This window comes from Mirounga leonina, unplaced genomic scaffold (assembly GCF_011800145.1).
Source record: "Mirounga leonina isolate KUSES-001 unplaced genomic scaffold, KU_Mleo_1.0 Mir_115, whole genome shotgun sequence".
Taxonomy (NCBI): Eukaryota; Metazoa; Chordata; class Mammalia; order Carnivora; family Phocidae; genus Mirounga; species Mirounga leonina.
Genome location: NW_023270268.1, coordinates 89,026,356 through 89,044,095, shown reverse-complemented (window position 1 = coordinate 89,044,095; position 17,740 = coordinate 89,026,356). Strand labels below are relative to the sequence as shown.

Sequence of the window (17,740 nt, the reverse complement as noted above, 5' to 3'; positions counted from 1 at the left end):
CCCAACACCCCCCGCCGGCCGTGTCCCCCCCCCGCCTTGTTTTTTTTGGGCCCCCCCCCCCCCCCCCCCCCCCCCCCCCGTCTCAGCCCTCCAAGATTTTCCTCTGGGTAAGTTAATAAAGGGAAATCGCACTAAAATGGAGCCGGGAGGCCAGAAGGGAGAGCTCACATGGCATACCCCTCCACGTCAATCACAGGAAAAATTGACAATTACCGACCTCCACAGAAGAATCCTCAATAGGAGAGTGTCACCAGTAACAAGCCCCAAGAAGAACTCGCTTACCCTAACTCAGCCAATGAGAAACTGCCATCACCCTGAACTTTTGCCTTTCCCCAATAGACTTTCGTTCAAAACAACCCCTCCTAACTTCCTCCTTCTTGTCCTCAGCTTTGTTGGACTAGCTGATAATTTTTGCAGTAGTTTGCTTGTCCGAAATTGCAATTCTCTGCTATTCCCATTTTGCTGGTAAAATAACTGACTTTTACTTTTAGCGTCAACATCCCCATCATCTTTAGGCCTCAGGTTACGTGTCACCTCCCCATAAATTCTCCCTGAGTTCCCACACCTGGGCTAGGAGGCCCTCCTAATTTGTTCCAGATATTCCCTCCAAGAGCACTTACTCCACCATATCCCCACAGCTTTGTTGAGCTCAATGAGGGCAGGAACTGTGTTTGTTGAATCCATCCCAGGCGCATGGCACATAGTAAATATTCCATAAAGAACTGGGAATGTACCATCCCCCCTTTCTATATTTCTGGACATATAATATTAACAGATCAGGGAACAAAATGCAAAAGAAAAAAAAGCCAGATACAATTCTGATCATTGTTTGGGGCTTATCTGGGGACTTCTCTCTACATTGTAAAGAATCACAGTTTGCCAAGCCATCTTATTTTCTTGTAAAACGGTGCCCTGCAGCAAAAATGAAGTTGTCTTTGTGTTTGTGCGTGGTCAAAGATGTGACTTGAGGGGGCGAGTGGCACACAGTACCCGAGCTTAGGGACCCAAGTTTACAAAGGGCGCAGGACCAGTTGCTTGGAGTGGCGATGACCAATCAGCCTTCGCTGTGGGCCAGAGCTGAAGGTGAAGGACTGCGCGGGTCGACACACGGACTAGTTCGATCCTGGCACAGCTATTTACAGCCACAGGCAGAAACTAATGTCAGGGGAGGAGTTTTCTGGGAAATGAAACCGAAACCTAAAGGGACAAAGTTTGCCACACTCAGTCGGGATGGGTCGAACAGCGGGAACAGATGAGCAGAGCTAAGAATGGCTGCGCTCGGCTCCTTCCCACTGCTGGTCGAAGGGTCCTGGGGCCCCGACCCCCCGGAGAACTTGAGCACCAAGTTGCAGATGTACTTCCAGAGCGCGAGGAGATCCGGAGGCGGGGATTGTGAGGTCCTCCAGGAACCCGGCACCCCGTCCCGCTTCCTGGTGTTCTTCCATCTAAAGGACGGTGAGGGGTGTAAGGGTGGGCGTGAGAGGGGACAACCGGGGTCTTCCCGCAGGGTAACTAGGAACCGGGGCGCACAGCGGGAGACCCCGCCCGGCTCCGGCAGCAGCCTTAAGGGAGGGAGGGCGCGGGGCTGCAGACCCGAAGAAGAGTGCGCGAGGGGCCCTAAGCACTCCCAGCTGCTGCCTGGAGGTGGCGGCAGAACCGCGCAAGTGAGTTCTAAGGCTAAACTTGCAGCGCGATGAAACGGAAAAGAGTAGTGATAGGCTGCTTCACTCACCTCCTTTTACAAGGCGACCTACTGTGTTAGGGGCGGAGTTGCTATTCCATTGCAGTTTTTTTCCTTCCTATTAAAGCAGCTGTTCTAGAACTCCAAAGATTGATGGGAGCACGATTTGAAGGGAAGAGAAAATTTCCAGGGAGAGTCACACATCTAAACTGATTCCTGAGGGCCAATTCCGTTCCTGCAGGCAGGATATTGGGGAGGACTATTCCAATGGGAGCACACTGCATGGACAGGTGCTGGGGGCAGGGAAGCACGGGGCATCCTCAGGCGACATGCAGAGCGCCCTCAGGGAGGTTTGGGTTGAGTGGTGACTCTATTAATCTCCGTGTACAAGCAAGATCTGCAGATGGGGGCTGAGAAATTTCAGAAGGCTAAGCCGGGGCGGGGGTGGGGGGGGTGTACCTATATTTTAAAAATCTTAGGCCTTCTGTCATTAAACCTCCTTCTTGTGAAGTGGTGGAGAGGAAATTAAGGCTAAGAGAAAGTTGGGTTGAGATGGTAGAGGACCTTGAATTACACCATAAAGACTATGAACTTTCCCCTAGGTAGGCAGAGGAGAGACATGTCCAAATATACTTTAACGAGATAAATTTGGTTGAAAATAAGTACCTTGACTTCTGTTGGGAGAGACCCTGGGAATCACTTTTAGGAGATCCATGCAATGTTCTAGGTTGAGGACAACTGAGTCCTTGAAACATGAAAATCAGCGTGCACATGGAAGATATGTATTCGTGTACTATTCTGGATTTGGTAACTGAGGTCAATGCTCTGAGAGAGAGGGACGGAGAGGGAGAGCCCCCCTTTTCTTCAGTTATTTTTTAGGTGGGGAAAAAAAGGTGTTAAAGGAATGTGAGGAGTCAGTGGGATTTTCCTATAGGTCGTGAGATTCCCAGTGTTTCTGGGGTCACTTGGAGGAGGTATGAAAGTGTTGTCTAAAAGCACATTGGGTGTAAATATAGAAAGTTATTGGAGGGCTGCTTGCTGTTGATCTACACACAGAATCTTCATTGAGGGTGCGCTGGTACCTCTTCCCTCAGTTTCAGGGTGGTCCTTGGACTGGGAGCAGGGGTGACATTCTGAGTTTATGTGGGTTGGGAGTTTTGAGATCCCCTCAACCCTCACCCCAGGCAGTTGAGCGGCTGAGTTCTCCCCCCCACCCTTGCTGTTAGCTTTAGGAAAGAGAGGATAAGCACCCACCCAGTTATTATCTGCTGGGTCAAGACCAGGTCTGTAGTGAGAGGCCTGTGAGCTGCTGGTCCCGGAGCGTGCGCTTTTTCCTTTGGAATCTCATAGGGGGAAGTGGACAAGCACTGATTCTACCTTCCCGTCGCTGGATCTGGAGAAGCATTTGAGCCAGAGGAGAGGCAATGAGGCTTACCGGAGAGAAACTGGCATGCTCTAAGCAGAGATCCGGAAAGGAAGAAATGAAACCCAGAGAGTAGAGGGGTTCCCCAGCGAAGTGTGTGTAGGGGGAGGCAGGTGGGGGACAGGAGACCTACTAGGCTCAGAGCCCTTAGGAAAACCAAGTACCGAGTTTTCCAAGGCCTCATTTCACTGAGGAATGCTCGGAAGAGCAGCTGTGCGATGTAAGCCATTTCCCCTGGACTTCATTTTCCTCAAGGAGTTTTACCACTTTGATTGCAACTGTCAACATCATAAGGGCCTGGCCCTTAGGGACACTTACCTCTTTAGAATCCTCTTAACCTCCCGAGTGGTTCTCAATTTGGGGCCACTGGCCTCTGCGTCTGACTCGCAACAGACTAAACAGACCCAGTGCCTGGTGCCTCTTAGAGATTTAGGAACCCCGCGGGTGGGTGAGCGGGACTCTGTGTGCTTGACCAGCACTCCGGGGGGCCCTGGTGTGCTAAACTTTGGGAAGCCCCGTTGTTTGTTGCCAACCCTGAATGAACAAAAAAGGGAGATGATTAGTAGAAAATACCAACAGCATAAAAATACCAACAGCGCAAAATACACTTTTGTGTCAATAACATCATTCTGTTCTAGCCCTGAACGCAGAAATGGTGGCAGTCTCCCCCACAGGCTTCCTTCCTCTCACCACCCAGCCCACCTCCCCTACCTCCGTCCCCAGGCTGCTCCAGCGGCCCCTCTTGTGGTACCCCCAGCACAGACAGCTCCAACTTAGTACAAATCGAAACCTTTTATGGGCAAAGGCCCTGGGGGCGGGGAAGAGGGGTGTGTGTGGCAGGAAGTGCCTATTCAGTTTCAGTTTCCTACCTGAGGAGCTATTGCCCCAGTAACAGGTTTCCAGAAATTTGCTAACCATGGTTGACCGCATGATCCTGGAGTCCCAGGATCGAGTCCCGCATCGGGCTCCCTGCTCGGCGGGGAGTCTGCTTCTCCCTCTGACCCTCCTCCCTCTCATGCTCTCTGTCTCTCATTCTCTCTCTCTCAAATAAATAAATAAAATCTTAAAAAAAAAAATTAAAAATTAAAAAAAAAAAAAACAATGGTTGACCGCGCCCTCCCTCCCAGCGGTCCTGGTCCTCGGGCACTGGTTCTTCTGCAGGGATTCCCCCCCACCCCCCACCCCAGGAAGTGGCCTCATCGGGTGCGAGGCACCGTGTAGCACTACTTTCTTCACATGATTCATATAGCAAGAATGAGCCCAACAGCACAGCTCTGTAGAAATTAGTGTATTGCTGGGACGCCTGGGTGGTTCAGTCGTTAAGCTTCTGCCTTTGGCTCAGGTCATGATCTCAGGGTCCTGGGATCGAGCCCCGCATCAGGCTCCCTGCTCAGTGGGGAGCTTTCTTCTCCCTCTCTCTCTGCCCCTCCCCCTGCTCATGCTTTCTCTCTCTCTTTCTCAAATAAATAAATAAAATCTAAAAAAAAAAAAAAGAAGAAATTCGTGTATAGCAAACAGAAGTATTTGGAAGCTGTATCTTACTTTTAAATAGCTCACTCAATTTCTGAGAAGTCCAGTGTAAATTAACTTATTAAGCCCTGTTTCAGATGTGTGCATTTATCATCCTTTCAGGTCATAATTTGTCTTCTGATAATTTTCAGTCTGTTCGGGGTAGGGGAACCCATTTCCTCTTTAAGTAAAATTAAATGTCAGTGGTCTGAGGTTGGTGCAGAAGGGAGACTGTCCACATGGGGAAGGGTGGCTGGACATCAGGGTTTCAGCTCTTTTTCCTCCCAGATTCCCCTTGTCCTTGTGGCGGGTCACTTACTCCTATTGCTACTGTCTGCTCTCTCGAAATCCTCGTGCCCTGCATATTGTGCACAATCTCAGAACAGCTTTTGCATTTAGATGCCTGGATAAGATTCTCCCAAAGTCTAGGGGATTGTAAAAGGAATGCATCACAGAAGCCCACGACTCTAGACAACTTGGCTTACAAAAATTGACTTGTTCTCAGGCTTCAGGCTTCAGGGGTCATATGGGGTCCTCAGCCCTCCCGCTAGCTTAGGACAGCCCCTCAGGAGTCCACGTGAAAACATCTGCTATCTCATGAAGAGTGAAAGTAGAGTCTGGCGTTCTTTCTCATATTGTTTCTGGGGCCCGTTTCTGAGTTGGCATCCAGTGAAGGCCTCACACCTCCTGCCCTTTCGTGGATGATTGAGGTGGGAAAGCTATTCCAGCTCCTTCTTATGAAAGATTCCCTATATCCTTGGTCTTTCCACCCATCCACACCGGCATGCAAGATAGTGGCCCAACATGCACGTCAGAGCCACGTCTGGGAGGAGTAGGGCACTCTCAGAGGTTCCCCTTCACCCTGACCTCTTTGCACCAGCTGACTATGTTGAGCACGCCTCCTCCTCTAAACTGGCTCCTTGCTGGTTCTCCATGGCCTGAGATGCACTGATTTTCCTTTTCTCTCTCTGGCTGCTCCGGCTTATAATTATAAACTTACACTTGCATAGCTCTTGTGGGTGTTACAAAATTCATTCACAACACTGTTTCAAGGGAGGAAACAGACTCAAGAAGTTAAGATATTTTCTCAATGTCACTCATCTCGTTTTTGGCAGAGTTGGAATTTAAATCCAAGTCTTCGGACTCTTCTGTTCACTGTTCAGTTTTTTCACTACAACCCAGCTGTCTGCTGTGCTAATTCTTTTTTTCTTTTTAATTTCTCCCATCCCTTCTTTTCTACTCCTTTTACTATTGGATGTGAGGCTCTTATCATCACAGGTTAAGGAACTGAATGAAACAGCTTTTTCACTAGGCTCCTGGCCATTGTGCTCTTGGTCACTCAAATTGCCTTCCTAAAACACAGCTTTCATCGGGCCACGTCCCAGCACCCAGTCTTCTCTGGGTTCACCATGAGGCATACTTCGATTATTTCCCTTCACTTGTGGAATAAATATTGTTACCTTTCTTAGTGCCTCCTGAGCATTATGGACTGTACTAAGTCCTTTATAATGTTTTTTAATTTAATACATGTAACACCTATATAAGACAGTCTTCATTAATTACTTATTAATAGACAAGAAGACTGAGGCTTTGCAAGTAAGACTTATTAAGGAACATGCCCAGGGGTTAAAAAAAAATAAGGGTAAAGATGGGATTGAAACCCAGGTGTACTTGCTAAACTTTTCTTCTTTTCACCATACAAGGACTTGCTTGGGAAACTGACCAAGCCATTGATTGCAAATGATGAAGCCCTATGGAAATCATGAAATAATTTGATGAATAAAGATTGCTTGACAGTTTCTTCTTTTTTTTTTTTTTCAGTTCGGCAAAGAGTTCTGGAGACAAAGAACCATGAGTTGCTATGGCCAGGAATAGGAGCATTCCAGTTAACTGTCCAGTTGCCCACAGCCCCAGATGAAGTCCAGGATGTCTTTGAGGGGGAAATTCCAACAAAGGTAAGTCAAGGCGTGAGTAAAGGGAAGTAGGGTGTTCTGCCAAGCTGTGTGGGAAGAAAATCACAATATGGAGAATATAGTGGGATGAGAAGTATAAATCAAATTGGAATAGAAGGCACCTTACAGATGTGGAGGGAGTGAAAGCAGTCATGGGGAAGGTATGGAATAATGAAGGAGGGGGCGCTTTTTGTTTGATTTTAAAACACTTTCTGAAAAGTCAGAATTTGCAGATTATAATAAGGCTGCTTTGAGATGTAAATTTTTGAGTTTGTTTGGGTGCTTTTAACCTGGAACTTGCTCAGTTTGTTTTATTTTTACATCATTTTGAGGGGACAGAGATCCATACTACCTGTGCTATCTCCTTGACTGTAAAATGGGACAGTAATCCATTGGGTTGGTGGGTTGGTGGATCGTTGTGAGGATTAAATGAGACAATCTCTGTAAAGCACAAGGCACGGTGCTTGTTAATAGTAAACACTCAATAAACATTAAATGGGGAAAAGATTTAGGTGTTACCCCACACCGCAAGCACTTGGTGTTAATTGGGTTTTAGTAATTTGTGACTCATTTTTAGCAGTGATTCTTGTGCTAAGTGGATATGAGGTGCATTCAACAGCGTAAGTGCCAGAGCTTTTTATTATTGTTTCTAATGGCCCGATGTCTCCGGTCCAGTCCCAGGGACAGTTTCTCAATGTAAAGAAATTATTAGTCATTTCTTGATGCTACTCTATCGTTTGTTGGATTTCAGGAATTGGAGACCAAAGAACATGTCAAAGAACCAGGTAAGGGCAAAGAACTGAGATGGCTGACCTTCGCCAGTGGGTTTGCTTTCATTAAGGATGGCACTTGCGGGGCTCATCCTTCTCTTCTTGACTTCACAAAGCAGGGTGTGCTTAGCTTAGAGATGCCATCTGCTTACTCGCAGCCAGCTGTGCTGAGGGTGAGCACGGGGGGAGCCCCCTGAGATCTTAGGGCTCAGGTCAGAAGGATGGGAACAGATCTCTCTGTGGGGACTGGGAGACACCTTGCAATTGAAAGGAGGCGAAGAGGTGCCTGGGAGATGGTGATAAACTGACCTGTAGAGCCCGCCTGTGCCCAACTGCCATCGAGAAGCAAGGACACGATGTGTCAGCGTGTGTCCTGTGTGGCTAAGTCAGTTTCCGAGCACTGGGTCTGGAGGGCGCTGTCCTCTGGGGCCACAACAGGACGGTGGACAAAAGCTTCTACGTGCTGGGTGCGGGATGTGGGTGCAGCACCCCCAGAGCTCTTCTTATCCCTTCTGCTGTAGGAAACAGCCGCCACCTCATAACCCTTGTGGACTCTGCAGCTTTCCTAGTGTCTGGGTGTTGGCCTGCCATACCAGCTGCCACTTACTGAAGAGGCAGCTCGTTTTCCTGGCCAAGCATGCTCTTATAAAGGGGAGAGATGTCGACCTGTGCTGAATGGCTGGACAAGAGAGATAAAGTGATACGTTTATCCAGATCTTAGGGAAAAGGAATTCCGAAAAAATGTGTAAATTATTATCCTCTAAAACTGACACTGTTTTGAGAACATGTTTCCATTTTTGCAACTTTCTCTTTTGAAAATGGCAGTAGGCTGAGAGCTGCCTTTACTTGGCAAACCGACTGGAGAGGGATGTATGGATTGTTTTTACCTAACATGGAGGCACTATTCAGCCGTAGAATCTAGGATTCAAGGTTTTCTTAAGAAGCTCATGATTAGGGACGCCTGGGTGTCTCAGTCGGTTAAGCGTCTGCCTTCAGCTCAGGTCATGATCCCAGCATCCTGGGGTCGAGTCCTGTATCTGGCTCCTTGCTCAGAGGGGAGCCTGCTTCTCCCTCTGCCTGCAGCTCCCCTTGCTTGTGCTCTCTCTCTCTCCCTCTCTGACAAATAAATACATCTAGGGAAAAAAAAAAAAAGCTCATGATTGTTATGTGATAGGAATCTTTTGTCTGTTTAGAGTAATTACTGCTTTCTATTCTTCAGATATGAAACAGGCTCAAGTAACTTCCAGTGTTCATTGGGACTCCCTAAATCCTTATCTATTTTTGGAAAACGCCTTATGTGCTGTACCCTCAAACTCAATTTTAGACCGGGAAGTGGTTTTATATTGGTACATTTATATCTGTACCATTTCCTGGGTCTAGACTTTAATCAAGTCTGTGTTTCTTATGATTTCATAGATTTTACCCTACTCTGTCTTAACTGATTTGTCAGCACTGTTTCAGATTTGCTTACAACACCAAGGGTATTCTCAGGAAGAGCCGTCCAGTCCCACTCCACCAATGGACTTTTCATTGTCCTGGAGACTTTAGACTCGTTTGCTGACCTGTTTTTACATGACCCAGACTCTAATGATAGTAAGCAGCCAGGAGTTGGGCCGTCTTTAACGAAGTACTTAATTGACCCCTTTAAGAGACATAAGAGGAGGTCCCTTGTCGAGTGGTTGCTCCACACTGAATCCTGACAGTGACCCCAAGGCTAGTACTTTTGAAATTAATTAGAATGATGTAGACAGTCTTCAGAACCGAGCAAAATCAGGGTGGAGGGTAGTTCCCTAATAGGTTCCACATTTCAGGGATGAGGAGAACAGAGAATACTGCACGCTGAGCGCACTGGGCATGCGCCAAACCCTGGGCATGAAGTTGAAGACGGATAAGCAGTTGACAGAGGAAGAATAGGTCAGTCAAGCCACACACCAACACCAGAGGATGTGGGCACTGAGCTAATGTCCTGTTCCAGGCTAAGCTGAATTGGGCTGGGTCTGCAAGGTGGAAACCAGCAATTGGAAGAACCTGTACAAGAGAGACATGCAAGAGCAGAGAGATACTGGTCACTTGTGCTCAGGAAATTCTGGCTTTTTCAACTCTATACTTCCAGCCTGGACTCTCTTCTAAATTCCAGACCTCGTGTCCGACCTTCCCGTTGGAAAATATGTTAAAGCCACCATGTCAAAGCCACCTGTGTCTTCTTCCTCACACCAGTACCCTTTCTGTCTTCCTTATTTCTCTTGAAGTACTCAACCAGTCTGCCCATCACCTACTGGAAACTTCAGTCATCTCTTTTCTTTAAGCCTTCGTGTATGTTAGTCACAGAGACTTAATACTTTTTTTTTTTTTTTAAGATTTCCTCATCTGTCCCTCCCTCATACCAGGCTGCCATTATTACCTCACAAATCCAGCATGGCAGGAGCACCCTGCTTGGTCTCTCTGTATCTGATGTCCTTTTCCTTAAATCTGACCGGCCCTTTTACTATTGCTAAATGTCCTGTCCTCCTTATCACAGAAACCTTCCACAACTCACCCTTCCTACCGACTGCAGGATAAAGTCCACACCACGTTCCTGATGAAGCCAACTTTTCTGGCCTAATTTCTTACATCTACACCTAAGTGCTCCTTGAGCTTCATCAGTCAGACCACCATTTCCTAAGTAGTTTGGCGCAGTCTTGGCACTCTGCCTGTACTTCTGTGGGCCCCAATCCCCAATATCCCACTTCTCTCTATCTAAACTCTAGAGAGCTTTCAAGATCCACTCAGCTTCCCCTTTTCCTGAAGCCTTTCCGAAGCAGCCCAGTCGCCTCTGTGTCTCTCGGACTCCTGGCTGGATTATTGATGCTCTTTATTTGGCAGTCAACAAAGCCTCTCTTGTGATGAAGCTTCTAATAGTCATACGGTTATAAAACCATGTAGCTGGAAAGGCTCTTACCATTCAGTTCATCCAGGACTCCTTTGTAAAGAGACTTGCCTGAGGTCACATGGCTAAAGAGTGGCAGAGTCAAGGGTTGAACTCAGACAACCTCACCCCCAGCTCAGCGGTCCTTCTGCTTTGTCACACCTCTCTCATTGAATGCTCTGGTATTATTGAATACTTAAGCTATTTTTAATTTGGTGTGAGTGTGTGGTGTTACATTCCACACGTAACAGGAGTATGTGTCAGGATCACCTAACTGCTGTAACAAACAACCCCCCAAATCATAGGTCAGTGTCGTCAGCAGCTGGGGAAGGGGGCAGGCTAGACTGCTTCAGGAATCCCAGGTTCCTTCCACCTTTTGACAAGATTACTTTTGATACGTGGCCTTCAAAGTCACTGCAAAGGAGAATGGAAATTCACATAAAGAAGATTTGTACTTGCCAGGCGTGGAAGTGCAATTCACACTTTCACCCCTATTCCATTAGCCACATGAACTTGGCTGTGGGAAGTCTGGGAAATGTTGCCCAGAAAGAAAACAAAATGGATTTGTTGAGCACGTAGCATTTTACTCTGCCGTGATAAACATTTACAAATGTCAGTTCCTTTTGTCATTTGTCTTGTATACCTCCATTAGAAAACCTGTAAGTTCCTTATCTGATGTTTTCTGTATGCACCCCTCTCCACACCTCCAGTGCCTTGAACATAATAAGGGCCCCAGTTGAACAGTCACTCACAGAATGTCTAAAGATTATATCATATGCATCATGCTGCACTGGGCAAGTATAGAGTGGGACTGACCTGATGCATAGATGGAACTCACGTAGGGCCAAAAATGGAGAGGAACAAGCTGGCTGGGAGGATTGCTGTTCGGTGAGCTTGATGTATACATACAGCTCTCTAGGCCATTTTACTTTCTATGTGTGTTCCTTAGTCATTCAACGAGTATCCTTTTTTATCTTCAGTGATGAAAACGTATTACTTTTCAGAGCATCATATGTTACATGTCATCAGATATTCTTGCTTTCCTCCAGTGGCCCAAACAGTAAATCTCTGATTCAGCACTCTTGAGCCTCAAGTATATACTAGGTACCAGCAATACAAGGATGAATAAACATGTCCCTTGCTTTTGAGAAGCTGAATTCAGTAACTGTATAAGGTGCTTGATGGAAGCATATGTCAAAGGCTATGAAAGACAGGTTCCTCAAAGAGACAAGGCAGAAAAGGGCATACTAAAAATCAAACTTAACAATAATAGTTAAATGTTACATTTTATTTTTAACTAAATTAAGCAAAAAGCCTTCTCAGATCTTTTTTATTTGACTTAGCCAAGAGATTGAAAAGGAAAGAGGACAGTGTCTTATGATAATTTGCTAAGACCATGATAGACAAATGTAACATCTTGTACCTATTTTGTCCTTCTAAAATCAGATGTGTCAGAAGAACTGGATATAAAACTTACTCCCAGTAGAAGATCGGAGAAAATGGAAGATACCTCAGAAGAGTGTGAAAATACAGCCTCTTCGGTTGCATTTGAAAATCTCAAGACAAATGTAACTGATATAATGTTAATCTTGATAGTGGAGAATGTAACTGGCCTGTCCAATGATGCTTTTCAAGTGGAAGTATTACGAGATTTTGACGTTGCTGTAGTTACCTTTCTAACACATGTGGGTAAGATCAAATGATACTGCATTTGCCAATCTTCTTTGCGCCCCACTTTGGGATTTGAGACATCCAGGTAATGGAATGACTCTGAAAGCTTGACTTTTTCTCGTAGCTAGTAAGAAAGGACTTCAGGATAATATAGATGCTTTTTTATTTTGAAAGAGAAGCAAATTTGTTTTAAAACGAAATTCTGGTATGTTCAGTAAATCAGACTTCATTGTATGAGGGTGTGTGTGTGTGTGAGAGAGAGAGAGAGAAACAGAGAGACAGAGAGAGAGAGATAACACACCCAAACAGAAATCTAAAGTCTAAGGTTATAAAAGTGATTCCAAGCAGAAGATTCAGCATCTTTACATGCGTTATCTCACTGGGAGAAGTAAATACTGATCTGTGTTACCAAACTGGACTTATTGGAATGTAGTAATGTTGATAATAGCAGACACTCATATAGAGATACTGTAAGTCAGGTACTATGCTAAGCTCATTACATGTGTTAATTCATTTGTTCCTTTTAACAACCTTTTGAGATCATTGTTTTTCCTCCTCATTTTACAGTTGAGGAGACAAAGAGGTGCAGAGATGCTAATAAATTCTTAGATTTGAACCCCATGGCCCACCTCTACACAGCCTCTTCTCTTATGTCCTTTACCATGTATTTCCTTAGTACTTTCATGGTCATCCCACATGCAGGAGAGGAAGTGCATGGGATGCAGGAAATGAGTGCTCTTCAAGGTCCGTGTGAGGAGTCATGTCCAGAAGGACCAGGCAGTTTTCCAATCCGAGCCCTCACTGTTCCATGGCCATGGCAGGAGGATGGTCATGAAGTCAAAATTCTAGCTCCACCATTTGACTAATTATCAGAGCTTGTCCAGGTTACTCCCCTCTGTACTTGACTTCTCTCCTCCATAGACTAGAGGAAAAAATACCTACCTGATACAGCTTTTAAGAGGATTAAATGAGACAATGTGTGCAAAGCTGCTCTTAATATAGTCCCTGATGCATAGTAAGGACTCAATGAAGGGAGCTATTCTCATGTCAGTTTTATAATTATTTCTTAAAAAAGAAGAACTGAGTGGACTTGCTTTTGTTCATTAATCAAAAATCTTAAATACCTACTATGTGCCAGGCACTTGTTTAGGTGCTGTGGGTACAGAGATGAATAATTCTTGGTTCCTGATCTTGAGGAACTCCTATGGAGTTGGAGACCCATATGTAAATGAAAAATGAAGATGCTAGAGAAGCTGCCTCCCTCCGCTGTGAACGGCAGGCTCTGGGGAATGGGAGGAAAGGGGATCCAAACAAGGTGGCTTGGTTTTGCCTTGCTTACTCCCTTCTATGAAGTTTATACTCCACTGGTCCCAGTCTCCCAGGTCCCCAGTACACTGTTATTTCCTGCCACTGCTCTTCTCTCTGCGGGAAACGTTTCCTCCCCTAATCTATAAGCTAAACTCTGCTCTGTCCTTCAAAACTCAGATCAGCAACCACTTACCCTGACAATCCTTGTGGGATTCCCAGTATTTGTCTTCCTGCGTCATCTGATCCCACAATAGGCCATTTGTGTGCTTTCAAGACCCGCCTCCCCACTCCTGGATGGTGAATTTTCTTTTTTCTATTTTTTTTAAAGATTTTATTTATGTATTTGACAGAGAGAGAGACAGCGAGAGAGGGAACACAAGCAGGGGGAGCGGGAGAGGGAGAAGCCGGCTTCCCGCTGAGCAGGGAGCCCAAAGCAAAGTGGGGCTCCATCCCAGGACCCCGGGATCCAGACCTGAGCCGAAGGCAGGCGCTTAACGACTGAGCGACCCAGGCACCCCGAATATTCGTATTTTCTTTTTTTTTTTTTAAAGATTTTATTTTTATTTATTTGACAGAGAGAGACACAGCGAGAGAGGGGACACAAGCAGGGGGAGTGGGAGAGGGAGAAGCAGGCTTCCCGCAGAGCAGGGAGCCCGATGCGGGGCTCGATCCCAGGACCCTGAGATCATGACCTGAGCCGAAGGCAGACGCTTAACCGACTGAGCCACCCAGGCGCCCCTAGATGGTGAATTTTCAAGGACTTATATTCATCTCTCTATCTCCAGATCCTAGCACAGTGCCTGGCACATCATGAGCCCACCGTCGATATTTATTAATTTGAATGGGATAATCAGGCTGAGTCTTGAAGGAGGAATAGGACAGGATTAAAAAAAAATCGGAGAAGGGCATTTCAGGTACAGGTAACTATATATAGTGAGGCAAAAGAGAATAGGGTTTTCAAAATAATGACTAGTTTTTGTGGCAACAAGGAAAATAAAATGAATGGCAGAGAATAACCAGAGGTGATGTTTGGAAATTAGTTTGGAGTCAAATAGCCAACCAAGGGCATTTTAAGCCTAGCTAAGGAGCGTGAACTGATGTCTGCGGGTAATGGGGAGCCATTGTAGGACTTGAGAAAGGAGGGGAGTGAGGAGATTTGTACTGTAGACAGAGCACTCGGGTAGGACGTCAAGGGGGGTTGGAGAGAGCTGTGCCTGCAATCAGGAACACAGCTCCGTGGCAGTATGCCAGGTAAAACGTTCACATGTATGTTTGTTACTGCTCAGAGACCGGGAGTTGTAAGAACGTAAATTCTCATATAGAAATGAAAATCTTGGGGTGCCTGGGTGGCTCAGTGGGTTAAGTGTCTGCCTTCGGCTTGGGTCGTGGTCCCAGGGTCCTGGGATGGAGCCCCACGTCGGGCTCCCTGCTCGGCGGAGCCTGCTTCTCCCGTTCCTCCCTGCTTATGCTCTCTCTGTCCATATCTGTCTCTCTCTCTCAAATAAATAAAATCTTTAAAAAAAAAAAAAAAGAAATGAAAATCTTGCCTCTAAAAATTGAGTGCTTAGCTATCTCCTTTATCTCAATTAATATCCAGTTTCTTTTGTATAACATAAAGGTATGATCATAATTTTCTAATGGATGGATGGATTAATTGATTGATTTTGATTTGTAGATGCTGTGACATTTGTTAATGATTGTCCCAGGCACCACTTAGTGAAACAACTCCAGCTTTCTCCAAGACTTCTAGAAGTGACGAAAACAATCAGGGTTGAAAACCTGCCACCTGGTGTTGATGACTATAATCTGAAATGCTTATTTGAAAATCCTCAAAATGGAGGAGGAAGAATTGCCAGTATTGAGTGTTTGCCTGAAGAGAATTCGGCTCTGATTGAGTTTTTTGACAAAAAAGGTAATATCTATGAGCCTGATTTTGTGAACCTACCTCACATGATCTAAGCCCTTTTAGCAGATCTTATCAGTTATCAGTTGAGTTCTGATGCATTTTATTTTTTATTCATAAATTTCACTGGAAATCCATTAGTAATCCTGCTCATCTGGGATATGATCATTAATGAGTCCAGTGATTTAAACTTTAGAGAAGCAGGGCCGAGTTTTGAAAGATATAAGGAGATTCTCTCATGAGTCTCTACCTATAGTGAAAAATCCATAATTCTTAGACTCTTTGAAATACTGTATTAAAAAAAAAGATGATCTGTGTTTTAGCTGTCTACTTGGTAGAAATTCTCAAGTTCATCCCAACAAGGCTAGGTAAAGAAATACTCAGAAACACATACACTTCCTGTGAAGTATCACTACTTCCCCCTTTCACGTGTCAGTCTCATCATTCAGAAATTCATAGGGGTGGTTAATGGCATCCAGCGGATGCCTGCTGGATTGTTCTTTGCAGCAACCCCGTGAAAACCATGTTCAGCTGAACCTCAGGGAAACACCTCTAAGGGTTTTGTAGATATTAGATTGCCAGTTCTCGGAGGCATGTACAGTCAGCTTGGAGATTCCACTTGATGTTCAGAGGTGAAGGCAGAGGCGTGGGAATTAGGGGGCCAGCCTTCTTAGGGAGAGAAGGAACAGTGGGTTTGGGACTAACAGGGGGAGCATGAGACACGATCACATGGTATTCCACCCATTGAAGATAAACTGCTCTGTGGGGGATCCGTGGAGGAAACTCCCTTTGGCTTTGAGGAGCTGCGGAAACTGGGGTGAAGATACGCTTTGGATTAAAATGGAATGAAAGTCCTAGTGTTCCTTGAGCAGGGGGACAAAAGAGGAGCTTCTGTCACAATTTCTTTCAATCTCCCCGAGCCTGGGCCTGGGCCCAGGGAGAGAGCTCCATAAAGCTGCCTACTCTAGAAGTGAGCCTCCCGTTTATGGTGGGGCTTCGAACCTCTTGAAGGCCTGGGGCAGTTGGGTGTGTCCTCAGAGTGTCTACATTACATTTGTATGACTATTTAATTAGGGTTGTTTTATGCAGAGCCATGTCTGGGAGCAGTAGGGCACTCTCAAAGCTCCCCTGCATCCTGACCTCTTTGTACCATCTGACTATGTTGACCATGCCTCCTCGTCTAAACTCACGAACTCTCTGTTTTCCGTGGTCTGAGATATACCGATTTTCCCTTTCTTTCTGTGGCCGCTCCTTCTTATAATCATGACTTACATTTGCATAGCTCTGCAGGGTGCTGCAAAGTGCATTCGCAGACACTGCTTTGTGGGCATTGTTATTACTGTAATCCCTGTTTTACAAATGAGAAACAGGCACTGAAAGGTCAAATAACTGGACTAAGTTTACACAGCTAGTGTAGTGACAGAGCCAGGATTTGAACCTGGCTAGTCTGGCCCTTAATCTGTGCTCTTAAGGTCTCCATTCTTTGCCAATCACCTGCTCACCTATAACATTAATTTTTCTTGGGGCACCTGGGTGGCTCAGTCGGTTAGGCGTCTGCCTTCAGCTCAGGTCATGATCTCAGGGTCCTGGGATCGAGCCCCGCATTGGGCTCCCTGCTCGGCAGGGAGTCTGCCGCTCCCTCTCCCTCTGCTACTCTCTCTCTCTGTCAAGTAAATAAATAAAATCTTTTAAAAAAAACCCAAAACATTAATTTTTCTTAGGGGCTATTATTAGTAAGGAGGCCAACTGTAGTTAAAGCTGGATTAAAAACATAATTTATTTAGCAGTCTAAATTTATGTAGATGATTTGAGAGGAATAAGTTAGGCACTTACTCTGGAATTATTTTGTTCAATTTATAAAATCTGATTCACAAAATCTTAAGGAAAAGAACTCTTATCTAATACCTACTCTAGGTAAGATCTTTTGCTGTGTTTTCTGCCACAGTAGCTCACTGAATCCTAGTAATGCTGTGCATATAGTTACTTTTTCTTGAAGAGGAGGAAACAGGAAGGTGACATCTGTGATGGTTCTTCAGTCAGACAGATCAGAGTTCAAATCCTGGCTTTGGTGCTTACTAGCTTTGTGATCTTGGGCAAATTACTTTATTACTTTACTTATTTATTATTATATATATTTTAAGATTGATTTATTTATTTATTTTAGAGAAAGAGAGCACAAGTGGAGGGGCAGAGGGAGCGGGAGAGAGAGAGAGAACCTCAAGCAGATTCCACACTGAGCACAGAGCCTGAGGTGGGGCTTGATCTCACAACCCCAAGGAAATGACCTAAGCCAAAACCAAGAACTGGACGCTTAATGGACTGTGCCACCCAGGCGCCCCTATATATATTTTTACTGAAGTATAGTTGACACACAATGTTACAATAGTCTCAGGTGTACAACATAGCGATTCAACAACTCTGTATGCTCTGCTCCCAAGTGTAGCTACCATCTGTCACCATACAGCGCTATCACAATATCATTGATTCTGTTCCCTCTGCTGTACCTTTCCTCCCTGTAACTTACTCATTCCATAACTGGAAGCTTATATCTCCCAATCCCCTTTATCCATTTATCACAGTGGCTGCACCAGTTTGCATTCTCACCAACAGTGCATGAG

The 17,740-nt window shown here is 45.4% G+C and overlaps 1 protein-coding gene across 2 annotated transcripts in view; it reads left to right on the top strand.

Annotated features, from left to right (window-relative positions):
• Positions 1 to 1,212: 1,212 nt before the first annotated feature.
• PARP14 (poly(ADP-ribose) polymerase family member 14) overlaps positions 1,213 to 17,740 on the top strand; it is a 40,800-nt gene continuing 24,272 nt past the window's right edge. Inside the window, exons 1-5 of one of the 2 annotated variants that reach the window (XM_035000021.1) lie at positions 1,213 to 1,455; positions 6,435 to 6,568; positions 7,317 to 7,350; positions 11,687 to 11,929; positions 14,895 to 15,131. In XM_035000021.1, coding sequence (XP_034855912.1) covers positions 1,269 to 1,455; positions 6,435 to 6,568; positions 7,317 to 7,350; positions 11,687 to 11,929; positions 14,895 to 15,131 — 835 coding nt within the window. In that variant the 5' untranslated portion in view covers positions 1,213 to 1,268. The remainder of the gene's footprint in view (positions 1,456 to 6,434; positions 6,569 to 7,316; positions 7,351 to 11,686; positions 11,930 to 14,894; positions 15,132 to 17,740) is intronic. The other variant, XM_035000022.1, reaches the window with a different exon arrangement.